The 12,037-nt window shown below is 34.8% G+C and overlaps 1 protein-coding gene across 2 annotated transcripts in view; it reads left to right on the top strand.

Moving 5' to 3' along the window:
• Window positions 1-12,037, top strand: part of VAV3 (vav guanine nucleotide exchange factor 3) — a 143,270-nt gene that overhangs the window by 100,825 nt on the left and 30,408 nt on the right. For both annotated transcript variants that reach the window (XM_026854234.1, XM_026854233.1), the window contains exon 20: window positions 7,266-7,402. In XM_026854234.1, coding sequence (XP_026710035.1) covers window positions 7,266-7,402 — 137 coding nt within the window. The remainder of the gene's footprint in view (window positions 1-7,265; window positions 7,403-12,037) is intronic.

The raw sequence follows: 12,037 nt of genomic DNA, 5'->3' as shown, positions 1-12,037 counted from the left end.
ATATATATATATGCAGCATTAAAGAGAAATGGTGGAAAATCGAGTCTTTGAATAATTATAGAAGATTTGACAGGTGGTAAAGGACTGGAGGGAATCCTGTATGCTGCTTCGGTAAAGTTTTTAAGGAGGTACAATGGTAGGAACAGTTGAGTGAAGACAGGCACAGAAAGCAAGGCTAGGACTAAAAAAAAGGAAAAAGTTCTTCAGTAGTTTTACTTGTCTCATAGGATGATGGTCTTTAAATATTCTGCTTCTGTGGAAGTGGAAGAGAAATGTGAATGTTTATCAGATGTGGAGTGCATTACAAATTTGTAATCTGAATTATGAGGTAGTAAAGATTTTTGCCCACTCCGAGTACTTGCGAGTTCTCTGTTTATGGAAGAAAGCCCTGCTAGGGCTGCTGTAGTTATATGCCTGTATAGGCAGAAGATTAAACAGTTGAACAAGGCTCATGGTACTGTTAAGTGTTTTACTAATCAGCCTTCTGAAGTTTTTAGACTTAAAATTGAATCAAGTAGCAAACTCAGGGGTTGTGGTTAGTCATATGAAAAATATTGGGACTTTATTGAACAGTACTCAAACACAAAAAAGCTAAGAAGACAAACAAGTGGAATACTCGAAGCTGATTCTTAGGCAGTGTCAGCATTTCGGTCATCTTGCCTGAATATAGAGCTTATAAGCAATATCTAAAATTAGAACTTTTAATTATGATGACTTAGAAAAATAATGACTTAAGACTGGGAGAATTAAAAGTTCAATTAAAATATCTTCTTTGAGGTATGTCTATGTGCTTATTCATTGTATTAATTTTGCCCAATAGTAATTATTTAAATCATTGTCACTCTGAAGAGTGCACTTAAAAGACAGTGTTGGTATGTTCCATGTTCTGAAATTTGTGTCATAAGTACTTGGCCTAAAAGTAAAAAAACCCCACCTATTTACTCTCATGTCATTAATAGCCCCAGAAATGGAATGGGTTTTTGAACGCGATAATGTAGCGTTGCTTTTCTTGTGCCTCCTCACCAGCTGAGAAGGACTTCTAGGTATGTTTTGCCTTTGGCAGTGACTGTACAAAGCTATCGACTTCCACTGGTTGTGGAAATAGATGACACTCATTAGGAATTAACAAGCAGCTCTCTTGAAAAATGCAAGAGAGGAGAATCCAGATTACTGTTAATTCTGCAACGAAATCATTAGGAACAAGAATTTTAAATGCTGAAGCTAGCAGAGCTGATTTGAAGAACATACAGAGAATGCCAAAGGACTTTGTTAGTCCATGCTCAGAATAGAGCTTCCCTTTAACTAGCTTTTAATAATATTAGTATCAGACCAAGATATTGCAAAAAAAGATGTCAAAGCTGATGTGTTTTGTGTCACGGATGCTCAGATTGTGGGTATAACTGTTCACCTGCAATTCACACTGCTGTCCTTATCAACCCATCTGTTTTCCTCTTTCTTTTTTTATCACAACTTGTTACTTTAGTATCTGAAGGTATGCTCCTTGATCTGAAACTTTAACAATTTAACTTGTTTTGCCATAGTGTAAATACTAATTTTGTATTTCTTCACTTTACTTAAATACAAGATCTCCTTTTCCTGTGTGTCTTTAGATTGTTCTGTTAAAATGTTTGATGACACTTTGGGTTGCTGTTCAAATGTTTAATGAGACAATGAGATACTGCTGTGGGTTACTGTGCCCTCATGTCCTGGTTGGAGGGTGAAGACGGCTGGAGATGCACCTGCTCTGAGATTTGAGATAGAGTATTTCTTCTGGTCTTCGTTATGGAAGGCTTATTAGTCACTAAATGCCAGTCTGCCCCTCAGCAGAGCTGTATTCCCTTTTTTTTTTTTAAAATTTTTTTGTAGCTACAAAAATACAGCTACAGAAAGGTTTAAAGCAAGTTCAGAGTGTCCAAACAGACACCCAAAACACTCTCGGTGAAAGAAAGGACAGAATTAGTGAGACTTTATTTAATTTCCTATAGGAAAGGCAAATGTCATTGGGCTGAGTTTCTGGAAACATTGTGAGGTGACCTTGTCAGTCTAAAATTCTGTTCAGATTCAAATCCTAATGAAGTCATCAAGGAGGCTTTGTTCTACTACATTAGTGGGTTTTGGATTGGGTTATAAGTATTTGGTGACTAGGCTATATTTTCCCTGGAGAAAAATAAAGTCTTCCTTCAAGACTCATATTAAATAGGTATGGCTGTTTAATGCAGAGAAAGCTGTTTTAGGTCTTTTTGCTAACAGTATATAGTATGTCAACAGATTCACTCTTGAACCCTGGTTCAGACTTGATGTCATTATTCTGTATATTAAAATGATCCCTGACCAAAGCGTAAATCATATTCTGTGTTGCTTGGAAATAAGAGATGCTGGAATCAATTCTGACAGATAGAGGTCATCATAGGATATGCATTATGCATGTTGTTAGCAAAAAATAACATTTTTGAATTTTTGCATGAAACTGAGGATCATTCAGCGCCATTCATAAATGCAGAGCTGCTGTAAGGAATACAAGTAGTTTGTATGTTTTTATTTCATATATATAATGGGTATTCTAACTTATTATGTACTATTATTATGTACTATGTTAATTCTAAAATGTGACCTCCTTCTTTGACTCATAACTATGAGATTAAATACTCAAATGTGTGGTATTGTTTATAAAAGGTTTTATTTTTCTACAATGTAGCCAAATTGGTACTTTGTAAACCCTGATGCTAGTATGCTTTCTGCTTTTCTCATGAGCTACAGTTGAAGCTTAGATCATCAATTTGTGTTAGGTCTGTGATTTGGAGCTTGGCTATGAAGACTTTTCTAGGAATTTGGGGGGTTTCCTGGTTTTCAAGTTAAGTGAATTTCAGCTATTTATTAGTGGAATAACTGGATCAGTTTGCCTTTTGATTTCAAGGTTGGAAACTGCCAAGCAGGTTTTCCATCTTTAAATTAGAAAGCTTCCTGATAAAAGCTTTCTGTCATGTGGAAATCTAACCTCATGGAAGCCAATGAGATTTTTGACAATTATAATAACGCGTGGCTGAAATCCTGACCTTGTCCCTTGTGTTAGAATTTTATCAGCTTTTAAACATATTAATGAAAAACATTTTTGTGGCAGATATTTTTCCAGAAGTTTTCTGCAGTTGTCAGATACTCTCTGTACTGCAGCTATGTACATCATAATGGCACTGTCTCTAATGCTGATCATATTGCACTTTTTAGTCATTAATGAATAATGTTTCTCTACTATTTCTTCAGAAATAATCTATAATTACACTTAAAACATTTCAGGTTTCTGTATCATACCACTTTTTCTTGTCTGCATTATTACATTACAGTAAGTACTCAGGATTCTTAATGAGTATATTGTGATGAATCCATGTGCCAATTAAGAATGAAATTTGAAGGTAGACAAGGAAAATATTCCAAATCTTGCCTGAAGTTCAGTAAAGCAGTTGGTATACTGCCTCAAAGGAATTGCTCTGTTATGAGAGGAGGCTAAAAGAACTTGGCTTGTTGAGCATAGCAAAATAAAGGTTAAAAGCAATATGATCGCTCTCTCTAACTATATTATGAAGATAAATGCAGACAGGGGAAAGAACTATTCAGACTGTTGCCTCTAGGTGGATATAAGTTGGCCATGAACTAATTTACACTGGAAAGAAGATTCTAAATGCTCAGAGAATGAAGTTCTAAAATGAACAATGGGAACAAACAAATTAGTTTTAGGATAGGCTTCCTAAACAGATGAAAGATAGTATGAACTGGTTCCTGTGATAATAATGAATGGGACTTATCCATCACACCCCGGTGTATTTTGTATAGATTTAGGAGGTGAAGGGCTGAGCAGAATCTGTCCAGTTAAATGTACAGCATCTCAATGTTATTCTGCTAAACTGCTTTTGAGCTACTATTATCAAATCTGTAATTACATGGTGAAAAGCAAGTTGAGTATTCTGTTTGGAGCTTTTTGACTCTTTAATAACTTTTCTGTACCTCATTTATTTCCTCCGTGCTTAATGGTGATTTCAGGAAAGTTCTATGAGAAGAACATTTATCTGTGGAAGAACAGCTATTCCAGAATAGTATGTGCTTGTTTCTGATTGATTGATTCAAAGATTTTATTTAGTCTTTTGTTCCTGGGAAAAGTGATTTTTAAAAAGTGTTTAAAATCATGTAACAGGGATAGGTCCTTTTGATGATCTTTTCATAGAACAAGTAAAACACATTAGTTGCACGTTCACTGCTTCTGTATCTTTGATCAGTACAGGCTGTCTACACTTGTCTGGTATTGCTGATATTGAAATGAATATATTCTCTGTGACTCAGACACTCCTGTTAGAGAATAAATTTACCTTCACTTGTTGTACTTCGAGGTACAAAGTACTTTCAGAATCTGAGTCAAATCTAATGTGTGCTAAAATAATTAGCACCAGAAAATAATTTCCCTTGTTTATACCTGCATCTTTGATCAGTGGCCTTGAAGATAGCACACAGTATCATTACTAGAGGGGGTGAATGAAAGTAATGCAGTAATTAATGAAATCACAATGATCTTCTGTATTACTGCAATGTATGAGGATCCTAGCCATGTATCCTTCTTCCTCCAGATGCTGGTTTATGTAGGTCTAGTGATAGTGTGCATATATTGTGGTAGGCAGTGTGTAGTCATAGCAAATACAATACTGAGTATGAAGAACTCCTAAGTAGACCAAAGACAACAATCAGATAAAAATAGGTAGTAAAATTAGAGTAGAAGAATAAGATTTATTGGTCACTATAGTAGAGAACAGCTGTAGCACATCAACACCACAGTTGTCACAGTTTCTGTAGGCATTATGGCAAAGAAATTTTAAGAGGTGATCCAAACAAAATAATGAACTCTGTTAAGACTAATACCCTAACCTGAAAGGCTATTTAAATGAATAGGATTATTTCTAGTGATGTCAAGGTGTTAGATCAAGTCTTCCAACATTGTATCTGCCAAGGGAGTTTTATAATCAAAATTACTGTAGGATTTTACAGAATTAAGCTTACTGAATTATATACAAGTATTCTAGGCATGATGTTTTAACATGATAAATTCTGTTTTACCTTTTGAATAATTCTGCTAGTTGAGACAGTGTGATTTTTTTTATTATTATTATTATTTTTTCCCCATGTTCTCTTGGCCTGGTTTTCAGAGATGCCAATAATCATAATTACCAGTAAAAAAGAAATACAGTCATTTTACACATGTTTATAATTAATATTTTCAGCAGTACAGTATCTTTAAAATAACCTAGGACTTGTACTGAAAAGTGCATGAGATTTCTTGATTATGTTCTGATGCTGTCAATACAAAAGTGGTGTTTTAAGTATATTATATCAACACACTAGAAATGTGATAAACTAAATCACCTGATACAAGATTTCATAACATGAATAATTTTTGTGCATTTGTTTTGACTTCCAGGTATGTCTCCAAGATGAGCATATGCTTACAGTTTACCACATATGCAGAGCTATCATTTGTGTTGTGACGAGGGAGTTCCTTTGCATTAGGAGAAAGTTGTCAGCTTTGAGGAGATACTGTATGCAGCATTCCTTCTATTTGCCACACGATAGATGCAACATTTGTTGATATTGAATCAATATTTGAAAGCATGACAGCCTTCAGCTGAGAAATAAAGCAAAGTCTAGTATCTATCTAAGTGGAATAATGGCTTACTAATAATTAGGTGCTCATTTTAAGTATGCCAGATAACTTGAAGAAATAGTAAAAGTTAGGGTGTCATTTGGGTTGAGTAACATAGGATCTGGTGTTACTTTGCTCAATGTTTCATCAGCACTTTGGATTCTTAAATACAGAGAGTAGTAATTATTGAAGGTAATCTCATGTTTCATATAGTTTAGAGAAGGTCATGGATATTTGTATTTCTTGCCACCTAAATTACCATAGTGATCTTGCAATAGAAATAGGTCCTTTGTAGGCCTGCTGATCCTTTCTTATTAGAATTAAGTTAATTATGACTCTCCAGCAAGAAACTGGTTAAGTACAGCAGCCCAGCAACCTTGACTTTGCATGCTTTCACTTCTATTTGTATTAATAAATATACATTCTTACAGAATCTTACTTAACCAAAAAATTTCTGGTTAAGTTTATAAATGGATATGCCCCCTTAATTGCAGTGTTTTTTTAACATCCCATGTGCAGTCAAAAACAGGGAAATTATTACATAAAGTTTTATTTAAAGATAGAGTAATTAAAAATAGATTGCTTCTCTTAAAGTGAAGCTTTCCTTGGCAGTATAAAAAGCAGGAAAAAAATGCTTTTCTAAAAGGTTTTAAGTCTTTACTATGTTTGTATATAGAGTGGGTGGTATTTCACTTGATTTCAAATATTCTTGTAATATCACATCACACTCTTTTAGTGCAATACACTAGCTGTCCATAATACTTTAAGTGCTTTTTTTGTTGTTGTTGTTTTTTAAAATACCATTATAGTTATAAGAACACGGAGTTACAGTACCCAGTTTTCTGCCCTCCATTTGATACATGCTTATGGAAGGCTCTTGAACTGTAGTTATAAATAGTGATTTAATTCTTTGTACAGACAGACTAATCTTTGGGGGAATATCTTGTATCTGAAAAAGTGGATTTCTCCCTTAAAAAAAATAATAAAAATCAGCTGTTTAGATGCACCCAGTGTTGACGTGGAAGGACTGGTGTGCAGCTGGAGTTCTTGTCTTGAAAATGAAACCTTAAATTGATCCAGGCTTTGATATGTATATCCAAAAATATTGAAAAAAAAAAAAAAAAAAAAAGGAAAAAAAAGAAGAAAAAGTCTTACAAGAAGCCTGAAAGACTGTCATCCTTATTCTTTTGGACACGTTCACATCAGCAGTAGGGTTTACTGATAGAAAACTGATGAGATTATCCATATTGAGTCTTTAATACTAGTTCATCACAATTTTTGCCTTGGACTACAAAGATAGAATTAATGTTTGAACCTTAATGCAGAACCAGGAGTGCATGTGTGGAGGAAAGAGCCTCCATAGACATGAAATCCACTCTACACCAAGAGTAAGGGAGAACAAAGATGTTATTTCAAAATAGTTCTTTCCTATTAGGTTGTACATGGTACAATACTAAGGCACTGCCTTAGTGCCTTAGGTGCGTATTAAAGACATGGTGTCTATTTGTTTGCTTTTGTGGTCTTCAGGTTTTATAAATTTGCATTAACTAAAAATATATGCTGACTAACATTTTGTTTATTTATTCAGGTTTACCAAAAATGCAAGTAATTCGAAACTACAATGGGATACCACAGCCAGCGGCTCAAGATGGTCCACCATTGCATATCCAGATTGGGGACACTATTGAACTAATTAGAGGAGATGCACATAGCTTATTTTGGCAGGTATTGTATCATTTAGCAAATGGCTATATTCCATTAGTCCCAGATACTAAATTCTTATTGATATATTACTATTGTAACTTTTTAACTTTTTCAACAACAAAATAATATCTTTGTGTTTTACCCAAAATAAATGTCTACTACAACCGTTTTAAATTGCCAGTAGTTTCTATGTTGCGTAAAGTTTTATTCTTGCAGCATTAAAGTCCTGGTGAATAAATCTGCAAGAACATAGCATTGATAGCAATCCTTCTAGTGAAACTGTAGGACTTAAGAGAGCGTCTGGCACATAAACAGTGAGTTTGATAAGTCCTGTGAATTTTCAGTCACTGCTTCTCTAACATAGCAGAACTAAAAGCTATACTGGCAAAACCCAGTTACAAATACTAGATTTATAGGGGAGAGAAAGACCTCTGCAAAACAGAACCAGGCCTAAACTTCTTGATGACCTCTTAAGTCAGTTAAGCACAGTTTTTTTATGTACATGAAAAATGTATATATTGATGGCAAAACTCAGTATCATGTGATTCACATCACTACTGTTACTGAAATTTCTTTTTAATTGAGAGCTATAAACAGATTGAAAATGCTGTCTTGCATTCACTTTAAGATAAATGCATTAAAGGATGTCTCATTTTTCTTGATTGTTTTCTTAATTGTTCTTACTAGAATCCTGTGTACTGCTGATATTATTGGATAAATGGAAATAGAGTTAAATAGAAGAACTTTCAGGATATTAATAGAACAACAACTGGGAGGCATCCGTCACTGCCTTGAATTGTTGTTCCTGTGTGTCTTCATGATTTTTTTTCCTTTTTTTTTGGCTATAAGTTAATCATTATAATTATAAAAACTTCTTTGTCTGTTGTATGATTTAGGTCATATGTTTGGTGGTTTGTTTTTTTTTTTTCTGGCTTCAGTTAGGATTGAATCTTCTCCAAACTCTTCAGGACTCAATCAGTGAACCCTGTTCTGATGTCACTGGATCATGATGAACAACATTCAACCTGGGGAAGTCATAACTAATAGAAATGCTTTATCAATTTAAAAATGTGTAAATAACCACAACCACCTCCCCAAACCCAAACAAACAAACTAATCCTCCCAAAACCTATTATTTAGCAGACCATATATATTTCACGTCACTAAAAGTAGTTTCAAACGTTGGTTGGCAGGTTTTGGCCTATATACCTTTATATGTAGGGCTTGATTCAGCAAGGTTTTGCATTCTGATCCAGAGAAGTGCTTGAAGCACGCTCATGAGTTGGGACTGGATGGAAGGTAATCATCTGACTAATACAATTAGTACAACCCAGAATTATTGGCATCTTGTGGAACTGATTCTATTGCCATGTTCATATATATTCATCAACTCAATCTACTGGAATTTGTCTTAGATGTTATTCGTACCTATCATGCTGAAGAATTTAGATAGAATCTCATCGTGTTTAACTAGCAAAAACTGGAAAGTGTGTGAGGCTTTTTCCCCAGCCTTCATAATAGATTTGAATCTTAATGGAAATTGTCATCTCCATTAGCATCATTCAGGAAATTTTTTTTTCTCGCAAGCTGTCTTGGCACAGACTGCTTAATACAGATTTTTTGTGAGTCTTGTAATGACATCTGCATTTTAAAATGCATATTAAGGAAAAAACGTGCAAATACAATTCATATTAAAATCTGTAAGTTTTATTCAAGAGGTGCTTTAGAGTAATTTACAGCTGAACTACAAGACTAATATTAGAATGTGGATTTTTAAGTTGACCATTGCTCAGTTTAAAAAATTCAAGTACTTTTAATAGATAAGTGTGTGGTTTAAATATATTTTTTTTCATTCTTTATGGTACATCAAATAAACACTACAAGTCACTAAGCAATGCTTAAGCCATAGCTTAAGTGCAGTCAAATGTGTTTTGATAGATGTTAAAATTCTGCTAAGTTAATATTTGAATGTCGTATAGCAATTGTTGTGGTAAGTTCTGTAGTAATTCAAGACAGTATACACATATGAATCTACCTGTTATGCAGTCTGGAAAACAGAAGTATGGGGTTTTTTGTTTACAAAATGGCAAATACTTTCTGGTTGGCAAACTGAGAAATCACAGAAGACAGTAAGATGGCTGGGATAAGCATTTCTGAATTGTGTGAATTTGCTTTCTGCTTCACTGGTATCATCCAATACCTAAGCTTTCATCAAAGAGAATGTGTAATATATAGGGGTTTGATACTGTCACAAGTTATTTTACTCTCCCCAGTAACCACCTGGTTGCATATAAAGTGAAGGATGGTCTTATACTGATACTCATGCATCCCCTTGTGCATGCCTACTTTTCTTTCTGCAGTCAAGGTGCAGGACTAGAAGACCCATGCTGCTTGCCTAGCTGGTGCTCACCTAACATCACTTGCAGAATGAAATAAGAAAAGGAAGAGAGGCTGGGGGTGCAGAAAGGAGAAAACTTGTTTTTTTAAATGGAAATGTCAGCTGCCTTAACCAGAGCACTGCTGGTTGTTTCAGCAGTAGTAGTGCAGCTTTGATTTAGTCAGATTTTTATTATAGATGTGAATATTTCTCTCCTCTTCTGAGTTTGGTTTGAATAAATTGGTACCTGCTTAACCTGAGGGTAGGCTTTCAGGGGTACCGCAATGCCTACCATAAGATATAATGTAATTCTAGTTTCACAGGTTTGCATTGCAATTACTTGCCATCCTCAGGCAATTATGTTTCTCAGATACGCCAGAAGAATACAGATATTTCCTGGACTGATTCTTTCCTTTTTCCAAACCAGATTTTCTTTGATGCAGATTAAACCCATATCAAGTAATAGCCATTACAGATGTTCATTCTTATGCCTCAGTAGTTAATGGTTTTGATGTAAACATCCAAAAGGTATTAAGTATATTGTAAATATGATATAAAATTGAAACATTGGAGAGGCAGCAGTGTAAAAGTGCCTTTTTTTCCTTGTGGTTCATAATTTGGTTTGTAATTTTTCATCTGCCTCCTTTCTCTTTTTACCACATTTTGCAGTAAACAAAATGAAAATGGATGAAGGTCATGATAATTTCTAAATTTTAGCTGTCCTGGAGTTCTAGTTCTGTGCATGCCCAATGAAGTTAATGGGCAGTGCATAGCTAAATAGGAGGCAGTAGTCTGGAAATTTAGAGCAAATGTGTCAAGTGATTTCAGAAAGTCTCCTTTGTTAAACAGGTACACATTTCTAAATCAGCTTCTAGTCTTGCTGAGACTGTCATTGAAAGAAATGGACTGAAGGGCTTAATTGGCCCTTAAATATATATGAATATGTATACACACATACATGTAATATATATTTTAATATATAATATAATAATTTAGAAATACAATGTAATAGTATATACATAATACGTATTTTAAAACAGTCCTCCTGTCCAGTCCTTTGCTTCTGCTTTTATAATGGCGTAAGGCGTTATAGGGCAGTGTTCAAGGGAAATTCTTGCTCATCAAACAATAAGCAGTTAGCAAGCAGGAAATGTAAGGTAGAAAGAAATGATTAGTAGAAGTTAAGTATGGTGGCATAATAATTTTGCTTTTAATGAGTTGATGGATAGATCTTAAATTTTGAAATAATCACCTGACAACAGGTCATGGTTTTGTGTATGGATGACATCAAGCCTTGATGAATTTAGCTAGGATTTCTAAAGTATAGAATAACATGGTTTTCTTAGGACATTATCAAATTATTCGTATGAGCTCATTATTGCAGAGCATTTTAAAGTGAACGTTTTCCCTTCAGCAATGTATAATAAATCAAACCCTGTTCTGTTTAAGGATTTGCTTTTATTTAACTAACAAAGCCATCTGCAGTTACCTCATGTGAAGCTTGTCTTCACAAGACAAAGCCTTTCTTGGTTTGTCTCAGTGCTTGTTACATTCATGGTATTGCTGAAAATGCAAAGGCAAAGTTTTGCACTGGTCACAGTACTTGGGTATATTTTATGTGATGAAAGTGTGTCCATGTTACTTCTCTACTGCTGCTTTTGCTTTGGTTTTGGTCTACTGTTCATAGCATGCGTACTTGTCTTGTAGCCTCTCCTAGCCCAGCAAAGCGACACATCTGTGCCCCACATCTGTGCAGAACAGGATCTTCCAGCAAGTGATGACATCTAAGGGAACTGTAGGATTGTTGCTTGGGCAAAGAGTATTGCTTAATGCTGTACCTCTCTTCTAAGTCTGTCCACTGATGACAGTGTTTCTCACCACTTCATTTTAATGAAAGTTCAGTGTCCTCCAGATGGTTCATTTTCTGGTGCAAGTGCCATTGCCTTCTTACCTACAGAATATTAAAATGAAAGTCTGTGGAGTGCAGTTCAGTTTCCTTATTGGTAATGCATATATGTTATAACGTCTGCATTGTGATAATGATTTAACTAGTACTAACCACAACTAATCTCATGATCTTTGCTGCTCCACTGGGTTTTTAAGCTGAGATTCATATCACTGTGTACTGCTAGCAGTATCTAAGCCAGGTAGTGTAATGTTGGCTCTACATCGCATTGTCCCATGGTCTGATCTTTCTGTATATGCTACAGTTTCTTCAGTGGCTGTAATATGGCTTTATTTTTTTTATTTTTATTAGAGATGGAACAGCTCAGTTTGGT

This window comes from Athene cunicularia (assembly GCF_003259725.1).
Source record: "Athene cunicularia isolate RWA chromosome 8 unlocalized genomic scaffold, athCun1 chr8_part1, whole genome shotgun sequence".
In the NCBI taxonomy this organism is placed as follows: Eukaryota; Metazoa; Chordata; class Aves; order Strigiformes; family Strigidae; genus Athene; species Athene cunicularia.
The sequence above is the reverse complement of the archived record's forward strand: the minus strand, read 5'-3'. Positions and strand labels throughout refer to the sequence as shown.